This window comes from Chenopodium album, chromosome 11, assembly GCF_948465745.1.
Source record: "Chenopodium album chromosome 11, dcCheAlbu1.1, whole genome shotgun sequence".
Lineage (NCBI taxonomy): Eukaryota > Viridiplantae > Streptophyta > Magnoliopsida > Caryophyllales > Amaranthaceae > Chenopodium > Chenopodium album.
The window spans coordinates 31901054-31917583 of NC_137844.1; the positions used below are offsets into that span (position 1 = coordinate 31901054).

General features: G+C 41.1%; 1 protein-coding gene and 1 non-coding gene across 2 annotated transcripts; one reads left to right on the forward strand and one right to left on the reverse strand.

Annotated features, from left to right (window-relative positions):
- The first annotated feature begins 10981 nt into the window (after positions 1-10981).
- On the forward strand, positions 10982-11515 carry LOC145566510 (uncharacterized). Its single transcript, XM_081625908.1, has one exon. The coding sequence runs from the start codon at positions 10982-10984 to the stop codon at positions 11513-11515; it is 534 nt and encodes a 177-aa protein (XP_081482034.1).
- A 4331-nt stretch (positions 11516-15846) lies between these two features.
- LOC145569710 (small nucleolar RNA R71) lies at positions 15847-15952 on the reverse strand. The gene has a single exon (XR_014096256.1). It is a non-coding gene; the product is annotated as a small nucleolar RNA R71 (small nucleolar RNA).
- Between the last annotated feature and the right edge of the window lie 578 nt (positions 15953-16530).

A 16530-nucleotide genomic window follows, 5' to 3' on the forward strand; every position in this document is an offset into this window, starting at 1 on the left:
CATTTGCATACCAAAGAATGCCATCCGGCTTATGCAATGCTCCTTTTACCTTTCAAAGATGCATGACCTCTATTTTCTCCTAAATTCTTGAAAAAGAAATTGAAGTTTTCATGGACGATTTTAGTGTTGGTGGTTCGTCTTTTGACACTTGTCTTTTTAACCTCAAAAAAGTTTTGAAAAGGTGTCAAGAGACGAGTTTGGTTTTAAATTGGGAAAAGTGCCACTTTATGGTCGAGGAGGGTATTGTCCTCGGCCATAAAGTTTCAAAAAATGGCGATGAAGTTGATCCAGCCAAAGTTTCGGTGATTGAGAAGTTGCCCCCTCCTACTTCTATCACAGGAGTACGAGCTTTTCTTGGGCATGCCGGTTTCTACCAGAGATTTATCAAAGATTTTTCATCAATCGCCAAACCTTTGACCGAATTACTCAAAAAGGATGTTGTTTTTAGTTTCAATGAGGCTTTCCTTGAGGCATTTCATAAGCTCAAGGAAGCTCTCGTTTCTTCTCCCGTTGTGCAAGCTCCGGATTGGAGCTTGCCTTTTGAGCTAAAGTGCGATGCGAATGATTTTGCAGTGGGTGTCGTGCTTGGGCAAAAGAAAGAAGGAAAATCATGTGTCATCTACTATGCAAGTAGGACTCTTGATGAAGCTCAAAAGAACTATACAACAACGGAGAAGGAAATTCTAGCGGTTGTGTTTGCCTTTGATAAGTTTAGGTCCTATCTTATTTTCTCTAAGGTCATTGTGTACACGGATCATATTGCGGTGCGATATCTCATGAGTAAGAAGGAAGCAAAGACTCGCCTAATCCGTTGGGTTCTCTCTCTTCAAGATTTTCACATGGAAATGAGGGACAAAAAGGGAGCGGAGAACTATGTTGTGGATCATTTGTCTAGGCTACCTTTTCAGAACAAAGATGATGTACCAATCGATGATGAGATAGGATTTGAAACTCTCATGGCTATGGCTTCAACATCTAGCCCTTGGTATGCGGACATCGCCAATTATCTTGCTTGTGGAGTCATTCCCCTGGAGTTTTCTTCTCAACAAAAGAAGAGGTTTTTCAAGGAAGTGAGGAGGTACTTTTGGAATGACCCATACTTGTTCAAACAATGTGGAGATGGCCTTTTTCGAAAATGTGTTCCGGATCATGAAATCGAAGGTGTTCTTGAGCATTGCCATTCCCTACCATGTGGAGGACATGAGGGTGTTGATAAGACGGTGGCAAAAATTTCTCAATCTCTATTGTGGTGGCCGACGATGCATAAGGATGCCCACATATTCGTTTCACAATGTGATAGGTGTTTAGGGTAAAAATACCACATAAATGTGGTCCAATCCCGTAGCGACATGTGGCCCAGTCAAAGTGCGACACGTGTCCCTATGGGAAGATGACGCGTGTCCAAGGCTCAAAAGAGCACCTGAAACCAGCATAAAGAGGCCTTATTGCATCATAGCCCAACTCCCGAGAAATATTCTTAAAAGTCGTAAAACGACGCCCCCGTATTACGCGTGGCACCTCCTGATTGCGCAGCCAATCATGTCACGGAATTTTAGGTCAAAAACCCTAAAGGGGAACAAACTCCCACCCCTATAAATACCCCAATCATTTATGATGGGAGGGGTGGATTACGACATTGCATAAAAAGAGCATAAAATAGCTTCAACTTCTTTCTACCTTCTCTCTCTAGCCTTTTCGTTACAGATTTCTAACTTGATCGTCGGAGGCGAATATTCCGGTAAAGGAATATTTGTTCATTTTGCAGGTGTCCGAGTCTCATTGCCTGAAGAGCGCGACTAGTATCCGAGGAGATCCAAAAAACACTCGAAACATTTGGCGCCGTCTGTGGGGATACTCGTCCATTATGGGAATAGATGGTCAGATGCCTAATACCGGCCCTTGTTCAGCGAGGACGGTCATGTAGTGGATATAGTCCCTATAATTCATTCTAGTGACCCTTTGACGGCCTCATTTCAAGAGGCCGATGATCCTCCAGTTACTGCTACTTCCTTGCAGACCGCACTCAACAAACTTCGGAAGGAGTTTGAGAGTATCCGAGCTTCTATCTCTAGGCAGCTGCCCAGAAAACAAGGAGAAAGAGCTCTAAAGAAAACTCTGAACAGAGCAACCAATGCAACAAATGCTGGGAACACCTCATTTCACCGGCCGCAAGAACGAATTTGTCTAGTCTGTTGGCGAAAACTCAGTCGGCTGGGGGGAGGGGCAGACAACCTCAAAAAGAGGAGACAGAGTCGTCTCGACGTTGGAAGGACGCGAGAGATTACCTTCAACATATACAACGGGAACGTGCCGCTTACTCAGACACGGCCTCCACTCCCACCATGCCGGATGAATTTTCTAACCACTCTCTTTCCCAACATAGCAACTCGGCCATATCCAGCAGGAGTCAGGATGTTCATACTCTAACCCCCATTCTAGTACAACCGCTTCGGCGTCAGTCCCCCCAGGGTTTCAACGGCACTCTGCAGTCGAGTCCCTAGGTCTTCGGCCAATATGGGCCATTTGGCCAGGCGTTTGGCCAGACTCACTATTTGGCCGGACAGTCCGTGCAGCCCCAGCCAATTGACTGGCAGATGCGTTTGCTAACTCTTGGAGATAAGCCGCCTTAGTTTTCGCAAGAAATTTTAAGTGCTCCTCAACCGCCAAAGGTGAAGAGTGTACTTGTGGGCACCTATGATGGTACTGGTAACCCTGAGGAACACAACACTTCGTACAAAAACCTGATGTACTTGCAAAGCGTAGATGACGCTACCTGGTGCAAATGCTTCTCGGCCACTTTGAAGGGTGTGGCGCAGGATTGGTTTAATAATCTTCCGACCGGGTGTATGAATTGCTTTACCACACTCAGTTTGATGTTCGTGTGGAATTTCTCTTACAACATACCACCTCGAAAGACAAGTCTCAATTTGGCAACAATTGTACAAGGAAAAAATGAGGGCCTACGTTCGTACGTCCAAAGATTTAACCAAGAAAAAGCCCAGATTCATAATCTGTTGGATGAAATTGCTTACTCTGAATTTCTCCGGGGATTAAGGCATAATGGTTTTAAGTTTGATTTGGTAAGGAAAAAGGTTCGGACATACGCAGGCATTCTGCAGGAAGCCGAGGCCTACATTAAAGCAGCCGACTTTTGTTCGCTTACAAAAGTAAAGGCGCCGGGCAAGGGGGCTGAGAAGAAACAATCTACTCAGAAAAAATCGGCCGGTAAAAAGAAGGAAGGAAGCAAAAGGAAAGAAGTTTGGGTGGCCGACGGCCAACAACCAAAGTTGATGTGTGTCATAAATGGCACACATTTGACGAGCATTTAGGTCCTTTCTATTCTCTTTTCATAGCTTTCAAGCTTAATAAGTGCTTAGTTTTATGCTTTGTTGCTTAGTTTTACCTTTCTTCTCTTATTTTGTAGCTTTTGTGCTTTTCGTTGGTTTTCTAGCCTTTTCTCCTTTATTTGCTCTATTTTCGTGGTTGTAGGTATTGGAAGAGGTTCGGGTCGTGATTTTGGTGATCCACTATGGTGGAAGAAGCTTTAGGATCAAGTTCATGGAATTTGGGAAGCTCAAGATGCAAAGAAGTGGAAGTTCCAAGTCTTGGCTCTTCTCTTGTGCTCCCTTCAAAGGAAGTGTGTGCCCTCAATATTAAGCCTTAGCTACTGCCTACCTTGTCCTCCATCACCATCATAAATCATGTGCGCACCCCTTGAGCTTGAAGAGTTGAAGATTCGAAGAAACCCAGCTGCGTGCGGCCGCACGCGCAGAATGTGCGGGCGCACACGAAGGATGTGCGGCCGCACACCATGGTTGTGCGGGCGCACATCCCCTGTTGTGTGGCCGCACCATCGTGGGTCTTTTCCGATTGGATTTTGACGATATTCTCTCTCTTCTTATACCTATTTGAACCCAATTTTTGTAAGAAGTTTTTAATAATAGAATTAGATCATATTCTTAGCTTAGTTGAGAGCTTCTCTCTCTAGATTTAGGGGTTAGTTTTAGGAGTAGATTTTAGAGAGAGAAAGTGAAGAATTTCAATGGTGATTGAGAGATTGAAGATCCAATGGTGACAATTGTATTGGAGATCTACTCTATTATCAATGAGCATTTCTAAACTCTATCTCATTTATTGTTTTGTTTAGTATTCATGTTTAGATTGTTTGATTTTGATTAGATTTTGATGATTTGATGATTGATGTTTGATTAGAGGTATTGTTCTTCTTTAATTGTTGATTCTTTGATTGTAGATTGTTGATTACTCTAGTTGTTTGTTGAATTGATGATGTTGCTAGAGTAGTTGTTTGGTTAGGGATTTGGTGAAGCTTGTATAATGTAATGAATTGATGTAGATTGGGGATTTTGATGGAGTTGATGATGTGATTAAATTGGTTGATTGATTATGTGCATGTGTGTGTTTGATTTAGGCTTGATCACCCTTGTTATTCACACTAGATTGCATTGTAAGTTCACATTGATACGGACCATTGATTTGTGGCTTGCATTTACACGATTGAGGTGTCTTGTGATGTTTCCTAGCTAGAGTTTATCGTAGTTGACGCTAGTTAGACCTCTAGGAGAATAGCTTGATATGCCCTTTTGGTTGCATAATTGATTTTCCATCACATTGCTTGACTTAGTCGACTTTCCATTCCAATTTGCATTGTTCATTGCCATTATTTGTGGATCCTAATCCCGAGCTATCATATTTGTTTGGTTTCTTCGTTTTAGTAGTTGTTAGAGCCGCCTTTTATCTCTTGTCTTCGACCTAGCTTAGGCATATAATTGGAAGCACTTAGACATTACCGTTCCTTTGGGTTCGACCCTTGACTTACCTCTATACTTGTATTTAGGTTTGTTAAGTGTTTATAAATTTTGTTTGGCTTAGGGAGAATTAGCCCAACGACCTAGTTTTCCCCACGTCAAAATGGCGCCGTTGCCGGGGAACGGTGTCTATGTTTGAGTGTTTTTGATTGCTTGAGTCTAGGTCTTTGTTTATAGTTTTGTTTTATTTGATTTCTTTTGTTTGCTTAATATAAAATGGCATGTCTCTCATTTCCTCAATTTGACAATGAGCCTTTTTGTGAATATTTTAATAGACTAGAGGGATTTCTTGATTGTAATTGTAGTAGCCTTTGGGAGGGTTGTGAGATTTGTTATTTTGGTTTGAATGAGCAAACTAGGGATGAAGTTGAATGCATGAATAATGGTGAATTTAGAGCATTGTCAATTGATGATGCTTGGGAATTTTATGTTTGGTTTGCTAGGGATGCCTATAATAGGGATAATCATGTTCCTAATATTGATGTGCAATGTCTTGATTCTTCTAATGTTAGCATGATTTCCCATGATTTGTCACATGATCCCATTAGTGAACCTAGAACACGTGATTTCAACTCTATTTCCCCTTTTGTTCATGATGATGAAGTACTTGCTCAAGTTGATGCTAATGGTGTGTTTCAATATTCTTCATTATTTACCATGCCTTCTTGTGATGTGCTTCGTTCCCTTGATAATGAATCTCATGTTCTTGATTTTGCCCCCACCCCCCAATGTGATGTACATGCTCATGATTTCGATGTTGATTCTTCCAATCTTGGTTGTACTTCTTCTTCTTTTGTTGAGCCTCAATCTCCTACATCCTTTGAATCTCTTATTGTTACCTTGGAAACTCGAATTAGGCATGTTGAGCTTAGTGATGATCTTGGGCCTAAAATGGAGTCTACTCTTAATTGTTTGAGAAGTCAATTGGAGATGATGAAAAAGAGTGAGGAGCGTTTTGAGGAGGAAAGAAGGAGAAATGAAGAGCTAAAAAGCCAATTGTCATCTTTGATGCTTGTATGTGAAAATAACAAATCCAATGTGTGTGTTGAGGATGATGATGGTGATTTTGAGCAACCAAGAGTGTGTGAGGATACCTTTGGTGAGCATATGAGTGATGGTGAAGGAGTTGTGAACGAAGAGAGTGTTGAATTTGAAATTCCCAACCCTCCCACCCTTTGTGATGAGTCTCAAGTGTGTGAATGTGACTCTTCTATCCATGAGTATTTGGACTCGTTTGAGGTTATGTCAAATGTGTTTCTTGAGTGCATAAGGAATAGCCATAGCCTTTTAAACAAGTTGATTAAGAAAGCTTCATGGGAGAGAGATGAATTTGAAGTGAATTTGCCTCCATTCATGCATGGTTTTGAGACTCTAGGCTTTAAGGAAGTTGAGGGAGCTATTGTTCATGAAGGTAGTGGAGGAGATTATGTGGTTCCTCTTGGGAGTTGGATGTTTGAGGGAGATGGTGATCATGAGTGTTCTTATTTTGAGGATTCTATGATTGATTTGCATGCCCTCATTGGCGATGAGAGACCTTGTGTTGAGGGAGTCGCGAACCCTTTACCTATTTCTCATACCCCTTTCTCTCAAAAGTTTGACCACATCCCCTATTGCCCTATTTTTCTCCCTTCTTTTGTTGGTAAGCCCATTGGGGACCCTTTTGTCTATGAGGATTTGCATGTGGGTCATTTGTCTCCAATTTGGGAAAAGGGTGATGTTGCCACCCAAAAATATTTTGAGGAGAGTTTGCCTTCTTTTTCCTTTTCTTCTTCTTTTTCTTTTTCTTTTTCTTCTTATTTCGTTGAGTTTTCTTTTGATTCTTCTTCTTTCCCTTGGCATCTCTCTCCTCATAGGTGTGCACTACGCTTGTTGCATGCCTTATTTTTGTCATGTGCACACTTACTTTCTTATGAAATGTGTAGTAGTGCATTTGACAAGCTCTTGCGATCTTTGCAATATTATTTTACTAGAGCGGTCAAGCTTGGACCTTAAGCAAGCCTTTCTCGGGAAGTAACCCGTGTTTTAGATTAGATTTTCCTTTTCTTTTTAGAATAGATTTTCTCTCATGGAAATTTTTGTGTGCCTTTTGCTAGGTACATGACTTGATATACTTTGGTGCTTCGATTTGGATCAAGAATCAAGGAAGGTTGACTCCTATTTTTACTAGCACATGGAAACAAGGTTCAATTCTTGAGAAATTAGCTATGAAAGGTTTAATTGGGTCATTTGCGGGTATTTACACCCACCTCAAATCCGGTAATATCTTTCTTTGCTCTTTCTCTAGTGGATGATGACTTGTTGGACATATGTTGGTTTGTTGGATTAATCTCCTTGTTTTCCCCTCCCATGGATTATATGATTTATGTTTGAGTGTATTTTCTCATTCAAGCTTGGGGGAGGGTATTCTATCATGTTTGGTGGGATGTTGATTCTTATGTGTTATGCACCTTTGTATATGCTTTTCCATGTTTCTTATATTTTGAAAACTCCAAAAAGATTTTCCTTTCTATCAAGGCAATTTTGCAATGTGTTTTGTTTTGTTCTTGTTTTGGACATAATAACATTTGAACTTGTATAATTGAATGCTTTCTTCCTAAATGGTAACGGTGTGCACGGTTTGAGAGTACGCTTGGTTGATTCTAGGATAAAGCATGCTAAGGTAGTTGGTTAGAACTAGTGGGAACATGAAGCCAGATTCTACTTGTTTGTGGCCCGTTTGGTAGTTGCTTCCTATAGTCGATTTGACACCATGTGAGTTCTATGTTTTTCAAGCCTTCTACCTTCCTTGTATAAGCGGCATGGATCCTTGACTTTTTGCAAACCTAATCTTGAAACTTGACTCATAGATCTTGAATCCAAGACCGAACCATTTAGGGAGGATAAAGGCACCTTTTTCGGGGTGGTATTTTTCATTTTTAGGATAGTTTGTTTCTTTCTTTATTTTTGGGTTTACATTTGCCTTCTTGCAACCATTTGAGCCTTATACCTTCTTTTCAAGCCACATCTTTAGATATTTGGCCTTTTGTTTCATTTTCTTTCTTTTCTTGGTTTTTGTGAAGCAATTGATCATATTTGATGGAGTTTGTGGTGGAGAAGTTGAAATGTTTGGTTCTAATGATAGCAAGATTGTGTGATTTCTTCCTTGTGAATAATGGCAACTGAGTATGAGTAAAAGCCGTCCTACATTATAAAAGGCATGGACAAATAAGTGCAAAATCGAAAAAGCCGTCCAAAGTTAAAAGAGGCGAGGACAAAGCACTATTAAAAAATAAAAGGAAAAAAAAAAGAGAAAAATGAAAAATTCAAAAAATATTTTGATGTGAGTTATCTCCCTTCTTGAGCATTGAGGACAATGCTCCATTTAAGCTTGGGGGGAAGCGTTCTCACGCTTTTTGTGTATATGTTTGTGATTTATAGCTTTGAATAAGCTTGGGGGTGTTAGTTTGTTTTTGTTTGGTGACTACTTGATTGTGATTCTAAGAATTGGCCGTTCTTTGCTTCACTTTTAGGAAAACCACCAAATTTTAAATTTTAGCCTACCTTCACCCTTTTGCCTTAACGTTACAACCTTGGGGAAAGACCTTTTGACCTAAATGGTTGAGTCACTCATCGGTGGAGAGGAATGTGAGTTTTAGGAATAGGGAGAGGGAATGCAAAAGTCAAGATGTCGAGTAGCCTAAAAGTTCTCTTTTTCCGGTTCCTTCGTGGAATCATTGGGATGCTCATTTGAGGTCGATTTGAAGCTATTAGGAAGAACGCGGTAAGATCGTTTGGGATGAAAGTGGATTGTGAAAGCTAGTTCCTATGCTTAGCATATTTATGTTTCAATCAACCTTGGGTATCTTGGAACGTGCACTCCCTTACTTGTTTAGAAAGATTTGCATCCACTTGTGCTTGTACATTTGCAAAGGTCCATTCATGAACATTTGTTTGCTTTTCTTGTATTTTGTTTTCTTTTTCATGCTTTGCCTTGTTTGTATTATTATGAGAGTTATGGGTAAACTCTTAGGATACCCTTACGAGAGAATCACTTGTCCTCTAGGGCGATCTAGGGGTTTAAATGGCTTGTCATTAGTTGCTAAAATTGACCGTGATTCCTACGAAAGTGAGTTAGTGTATTTTCTCATCTCGTCTCTTCTTTAGCTTGTTTTAATAAGCTCGTCATTTCCACTCCCTTGGTTTTGTTTTGCTCGAGGACGAGCAAAAGGTAAGCTTGGGGGTATTTGATGTGTGTCATAAATGGCACACATTTGACGAGAATTTAGGTCCTTTCTATTCTCTTTTCATAGCTTTCAAGCTTAATAAGTGCTTAGTTTTATGCTTTGTTGCTTAGTTTTACCTTTCTTCTCTTATTTTGTAGCTTTTGTGCTTTTCGTTGGTTTTCTAGCCTTTTCTTCTTTATTTGCTCTATTTTCGTGGTTGTAGGTATTGGAAGAGGTTCGGGTCGTGATTTTGGTGATCCACTATGGTGGAAGAAGCTTTAGGATCAAGTTCATGGAATTTGGGAAGCTCAAGATGCAAAGAAGTGGAAGTTCCAAGTCTTGGCTCTTCTCTTGTGCTCCCTTCAAAGGAAGTGTGTGCCCTCAATATTAAGCCTTAGCTACTGCCTACCTTGTCCTCCATCACCATCATAAATCATGTGCGCACCCCTTGAGCTTGAAGAGTTGAAGATTCGAAGAAACCCAGCTGCGTGCGGCCGCACGCGCAGAATGTGCGGGCGCACACGAAGGATGTGCGGCCGCACACCATGGTTGTGCGGGCGCACATCCCCTGTTGTGTGGCCGCACCATCGTGGGTCTTTTCCGATCGGATTTTGACGATTTTCTCTCTCTTCTTATACCTATTTGAACCCAATTTTTGTAAGAAGTTTTTAATAATAGAATTAGATCATATTCTTAGCTTAGTTGAGAGCTTCTCTCTCTAGATTTAGGGGTTAGTTTTAGGAGTAGATTTTAGAGAGAGAAAGTGAAGAATTTCAATGGTGATTGAGAGATTGAAGATCCAATGGTGACAATTGTATTAGAGATCTACTCTATTATCAATGAGCATTTCTAAACTCTATCTCATTTATTGTTTTGTTTAGTATTCATGTTTAGATTGTTTGATTTTGATTAGATTTTGATGATTTGATGATTGATGTTTTATTAGAGTTATTGTTCTTCTTTAATTGTTGATTCTTTGATTGTAGATTGTTGATTACTCTAGTTGTTTATTGAATTAATGATGTTGCTAGAGTAGTTGTTTGGTTAGGGATTTGGTGAAGCTTGTATAATGTAATGAATTGATGTAGATTGGGGATTTTGATGGAGTTGATGATGTGATTAAATTGGTTGATTGATTATGTGCATGTGTGTGTTTGATTTAGGCTTGATCACCCTTGTTATTCACACTAGATTGCATTGTAAGTTCACATTGATACGGACCATTGATTTGTGGCTTGCATTTACACGATTGAGGTGTCTTGTGATGTTTCCTAGCTAGAGTTTATCGTAGTTGACGCTAGTTAGACCTCTAGGAGAATAGCTTGATATGCTCTTTTGGTTGCATAATTGATTTTCCCTCACATTGCTTGACTTAGTCGACTTTCCATTCCAATTTGCATTGTTCATTGCCATTATTTGTGGATCCTAATCCCTAGCTATCATATTTGTTTGGTTTCTTCGTTTTAGTAGTTGTTAGAGCCGCCTTTTATCTCTTGTCTTCGACCTAGCTTAGGCATATAATTGGAAGCACTTAGACATTACCGTTCCTTTGGGTTAGACCCTTGACTTACCTCTATACTTGTATTTAGGTTTGTTAAGTGTTTATAAATTTTGTTTGGCTTAGGGAGAATTAGCCCAACGACCTAGTTTTTCCCCACGTCAAAAGTCAAAGAAAGTCAAGACGTACGAGCCCTAGTACGAGTTCAACAAGGACAGTTACTCTATCTTGATGGAAATCAAGGATAAGTTCGAGTTTGAAAAGCCTCAGCCGTTAAGAGGCTCGGCCCAGTACAGGCACAATTACAAGTATTCCAACTACCACAAAGATGTGGGGCATGACACAAACGATTGTATCAATCTGAAGAGATTGTTGGACAAGCTAGCCGAAAAGGGCATGCTGAACTCCGTAGTGAGGCCGACCAGGGGGAGGTTAGAGCCCTGCACAACAATCCTATGGTGTTCATCATGAAGATAGCCAACTTGAAAGTAGGCCGAATACTGATAGATACGGGCAGCTCATCTGATATTATCAGCCTGGCCACCCTGAAGAATTTAAAGTTCCCAGAAGATGCTTTGAAAGACATCACTCATCCCTTAGTGGGGTTTGGAGGAAGCATCATTCACCTAGTTGGACAGATAGATTTGCCAGTCCAATTTGGGCAGAAAGGGGAAGGAAGGGATATGGTCGTCCGATTCTTAGTGGTGAAAGAATTGACTGGCAATAATGTCATACTTGGCCGTCCTACCCTAAATGATGCTAAGGCTGTGATCGTCCCCAATTTGATGCTGTTGAAGTCTGAGCGATCGGATGGAAAAATTGGTTTGATTCAAGGAAGTAAGAAGATGGAAAAAGAATGTAATCACCTAGCTGTTAAGCCAACGATTCGTGGACATGGAACACCGTCTGAGTCAAAAGGGGAAGAACCCCCACTCCAAGCATACCAGGTCGGCCAAAAGCGAAAGCAGGGCATGGCCGACCAGGCATAGTAGTTAATGACCGTCGACCGGCCTGAAGTGCTGAGACCCTAACAGGCCGGCGATCACCAAGATGTGGTGCTCGACCCTGATCAACCAGGTCGGACGGACAGTGTAGGCCCTATAGCTATGGGTCTGCTTGGAGATGAGGTAGTTCAGCTGTTGAGAGAGTTTAATGATGTGTTTGCATTCGAAGTTAGTGAAATGCCAGGCATAAGCCCTAACCTGGCCGTGCACAAGTTGGCTGTGAATCCAGTCATTAAACCTGTCCGCCAGAATAAAAGAAATCATGGAGAAGAGAGGAATCAAGCGGCCGCAGCTGAAGTGAAAAAGCTGCTGGACCCTGATTTCATTCGGCAATGCTACTACCCAAATTAGGTAGCTAACGTAATTCTTGTAAAAAAGCCGAATAGGACTTGGAGGATGTGCGTGGACTATACATATTTGAATAAGGCATGCCCTAAGGATAGCTTTCCCTTGCCTAAAATCGACCGCCTAATTGATTTTACGGCCGGGCATGGCCTAATGAGCTTCATGGACGCATATTCCGTATTCCATCAAATTCCCCTATGGGAAGAAGATCAAGAGAAGACTGCATTTGTGACCGAGCAGGGGTTGTACTGTTACAGAGTTATGCCATTCGGCCTCAAGAATGCCCTTGCTACATTTCAGCGGCTGGTCAATATAGTCTTTAGAGATCAACTAGGCCGGAATATGGAGGCGTACATTGATGACATGATTATCAAGTCAAAGGAGCCGGCCGACCATCTAAATGATCTTCGAGAAACATTTGCCAAACTCAGGCGGCATATGATGATGTTAAACCCAAAGAAATGTGTCTTTGGCGTTGAGTCTGGTAAATTTCTTGGATTTTTGATTGATCAACATGGAATCGAGGCTAACCCTGAAAAAATTCAAGCTGTCTTGGACATGAAGTCCCCAAGAACAATTAAAGAGGTGCAAAGATTTACCGGCTATTTAGCAGCACTCGGTCGATTTTTGTCAAGACCAGGGGACAAATGTCGATACTTTTTTCAAACTATCAAAAAGAAAGCCATGTTTAAGTGGACAGATAAAGCTGAGGAAGCATTCGTACAGTTAAAGAGTCACCTGCATACATTGCCTCAGCTCGTCAATCCACTAAAGAATGAGAAGTTGTACATTTATTCGCCATCTCATAACACTCTTTAAGTGCCCTCCTACTTGCTGAAAGGGACGGCCACCAGATCCCAGTCTATTTTATCAGTCATGTGCTACACAACGCCGAGCTTAGGTATCCCCCTTGTTGAAAAGTTTGGTCTAGCATTGTACATGGCATCAAAGAAGCTGCGGCCGTACTTCCTGGCACATTCAATTGTGGTCTACACAGATCAACCACTCAAGAAGTCGTTTGCAACTTTAGAAGCTAGTGGCTGCATTCTTAAATGGGCTTTAGAGCTGAGAGGCTTTGACATCATGTTCGAGCCCAAGAAAGTTATAAAGGGGCAGGCCTTTGCTGATTTTTTGGCTGAGATGACACGGCCAGACTTACAACCGGCTAGAGACCAGATCTGGAAAGTATATGTAGATGGTAGTACAACGGCGGCAGGGTGCGGCGCCGGGATTATCTATCAATCTCCAGAGGGAGATAAGTTTGAATATGTAATGAGATTTCAGTCCCAAGCCTCCAATAATGAGGTCGAGTATGAAGCGTTGCTGGCCGGCCTTAGAATGTGTAAGGCGGCAGGGGCAACTAAAGTTGATGTGAGCTCGGATTCCCAACTTATAGTCAACCAAGTTAATGGTAACTTTGAAGCCAAGGAGTCGCCATGATGAAATACTTGCAAATGGTAAAATAAGAAGCCAAGGGTCTAGAGCACTTTACCCTGAAATAAGTCCCCCGTTCGTCCAATCACCAAGCAGACGCCCTCTCCAAGTTAGCATCCTCGACATCATGTGATACTCCAAGATCAATGTTTTGGGAAGTAAAGGAAAAGAGGAGTATTGATGCTGAGCCAGTACAGATCATTGATAGAAGCTCAACTTGGATGGATGGAATCATTTCCTACCTTAGGGATGAATTGCTCCCAGCCGATCTGAAAGAGAGTTGGCTGATGAAAAAGAGAGCGGCCTGGTAAGAGATGAAGAAGGGGGAGTTTTTTAAGAAAGCTTTTGTGAAGCCTTATCTGAAGTGTATTATTGATGAGTGACATTTATGGCACTCATTTCGTCCCTTTTTGGATGAATTTTATTTCATTTTATCTCTCTTTTCTTTAGTTTTCCTTAATTTTATTCTAGTTTTCTTCATTTCATGCTTTTTGTAGTTAGTTTCTCTATTTTATGCATTTTCTAGTTTACTTGCTATTTTTCCCTTTTATTTGCCTTTGATCCTTTGATTGTAGGTTGTGATTGATTGTCCAAGGATTCCCGAGCTTCCTCTCCATGGTCTTCCATTGATTTTCATTCCTAAAGCTTGTGTAAGAAGTTTCAGGTCAAAGGGGGATCCAAGGAGCATGCTTCAAAGCCTTGTTTATGCTCTTTTCATGGCTTATATTCTTCAAGAAATTCAAGAAAGTTCCTGCCTACCTTGTCCTCCATCACCATCATCTAGGATGTGTGCACCATATGAGCTAGGACGAAGAAGAAGAGAAGGAAGCAGCAGCGATGTGCGGGCGCACTCGAGAAGTGTGCGGCCGCACATCTGTCGCGTGCGGCCGCACGCCTGGTGCGTGCGGGCGCACCTTTCTGGGTGTGTTCCCGTGCGCGCCACTCTCTCTCCTCCAAGCGCCCGCACCGGCGTGGGTCTATTTTTGGACGTCAATCCCAACTTCCTCTTTGTATTGATAGTTATTTCTTTCTTTTGAGGGAGAGAGAATTAGACAATGAGAGAATTAGATTAGATTAGATTTTAGAGAGAGGAAAACACTAGTTCTTAGCATTTTAGAGAGAGAAAATGTGGGTTTGATAATTGATGATTGAAGATTGCTACATTTGATTTGATTTCTATCAAGTTTGTAAGGATTCTTTACTCTTTAATGCAATTTAATGTTTGATTTCATTAGTATTGTTGTTTGATTTGGATAATTGATAGTTTGATTGATTTTGATTGAATTTGTTGGTTTCAATTAATGAATTTGAGTATGATGATTAGCTTAGCCTTGATTTTGATGTTTTTCATGGATTGTGAGTAGTTTTATTGCTAGGGTAGTGGTGAAGCATGTGTTGATGATGAATTGAGATTAATTTGGGGGAAATTGATTGAGTTGATAATGTGATTAAATTGGTTGATTGATTTTTTGCATGTGTGTGCTTGATTAGGCTTGATCACCCTTGTTATTCACACTAGATTGCATTGTGAGTTCACATTGATACGGACCATTGATTTGTGGCTTACATTTACTCGATTGAGATATCTTGTGATGTTTCCTAGCTAGTGTTTGATGTAGTTGACGCTAATTAGACCTCTAGGAGAATAGCTTGATGTACTCTCTTGGTTGCAATTTCGGTTTTCCCTCAATTGCTTGACTTGATTGGTTGATTCCCGAAGTTGATTGAACTTCATTGTCGACGCATGTGGATCCATTCCCCTAGTGCCTTTGCATTTGATTAGTATTTTTGCATTGCCTAGCTTAGTTCTAGTTTCTACCATAAACCCCTACTAGACTTCGGAATAGCTTGACTTAGGCATTGTGCATTCGACCTCCATTCCTTTGGGTTCGACCTTGACTTACCACTACACTTTATAGGGGTTAGTTGAGTTACAAATTTTGTTTGGTTGGGTGGGGTGGTAGGCCAACAACCTACCGTTCTTCATCCCATCAAAATGGCGCCGTTGCCGGGGAATGGTGCTTTGAGTGCATGTTGTTGTTGAGTCTATTCCACTCTATTTGTAAAATACAAAAAGATTTTACACTTTAGGCTACACTTATAGTCGTGCTATTAATATTTTCTTTAAGTTTTGTATGCATAGATCCCAAGTCATGGGAGAACATCCAAGAGTTGCCTTGAAGGAACTAGGAGTGCCCGGTGCATATAGGTATGAGAGCGGCATAGCTCCACCTACAACACCGGAAATTGACTTTGAAATTCGGCCGGCAATGATCACCCTAATTGAGAGGAGACAATATAGTGAGGCTAAGAATGAGAGCCCATTGAACCATCTTAAGGAGTTTGAAAAATATTGCAACACTATCAATGTCAATGGAGTTTCTCAAGAGTTTATCCGCCTTAAGTTGTTCCATTTCTCTCTCATAGGAAGATCTTTGGAATGGCTAGACAAAGAAGTGAAGCCCAATTCCTTGAAGACATGGGATGATGTCACAAAAGCTTCTTGTCCCGTTTCTACCCACCAAAGAAGACGGCGGAGGCTAGAGCCTTAATCCAAAGTTTCAAGCAATTGCCTAGAGAGAATCTCTATGAAGCATGGGAGAGGTACAAGGACTACCAAAGGGAATGTCCTCACCACAGAATTCCAACATATCAAGTGATCCAAATCTTCTATAGTGGTTTGAGCTTTCAAGGTAGATCGAGCCTAGATGCCGGAGCCAGAGGGCCAATCATGAACAAGACGGAAGAAGAGGTTATGGATGTAATAGATGATGTGGTAAGGAATTACATGGATTGTCATGATGTAGAGAGGGAATCGGCAAGCACAAGTTGCTCAACCGATCAATCTTTTGTCATCAACGAATTGTCCACAATGGTCTCGGAGTTAGGAAAGGAGGTGAATTCTCTCAAGAACAAGCTCGAGAGTCCTTCACAAGATTCTAGTCTTCCCTCCCAATTTAAGGGGAGAGGTACATCTTCCTACTCTAACCCTCTTTTTGCTTCTTGTTGCATGATTAGAGAATGCTTGGTTTGTGATATGTGTGGAAAGAATGATCATGATGCTTCTAATTGCTCCAACGTTCCTTGTGATAGATATGATGGATATGAGAATGTGCATGTGAATTGTGATTATAATAATGATTTTGGACCTAGATTTAATGCTCAAAGGATTGTTGGGAATAGGAATTATCACAATAATGGGAGCTATGATGATTACAACC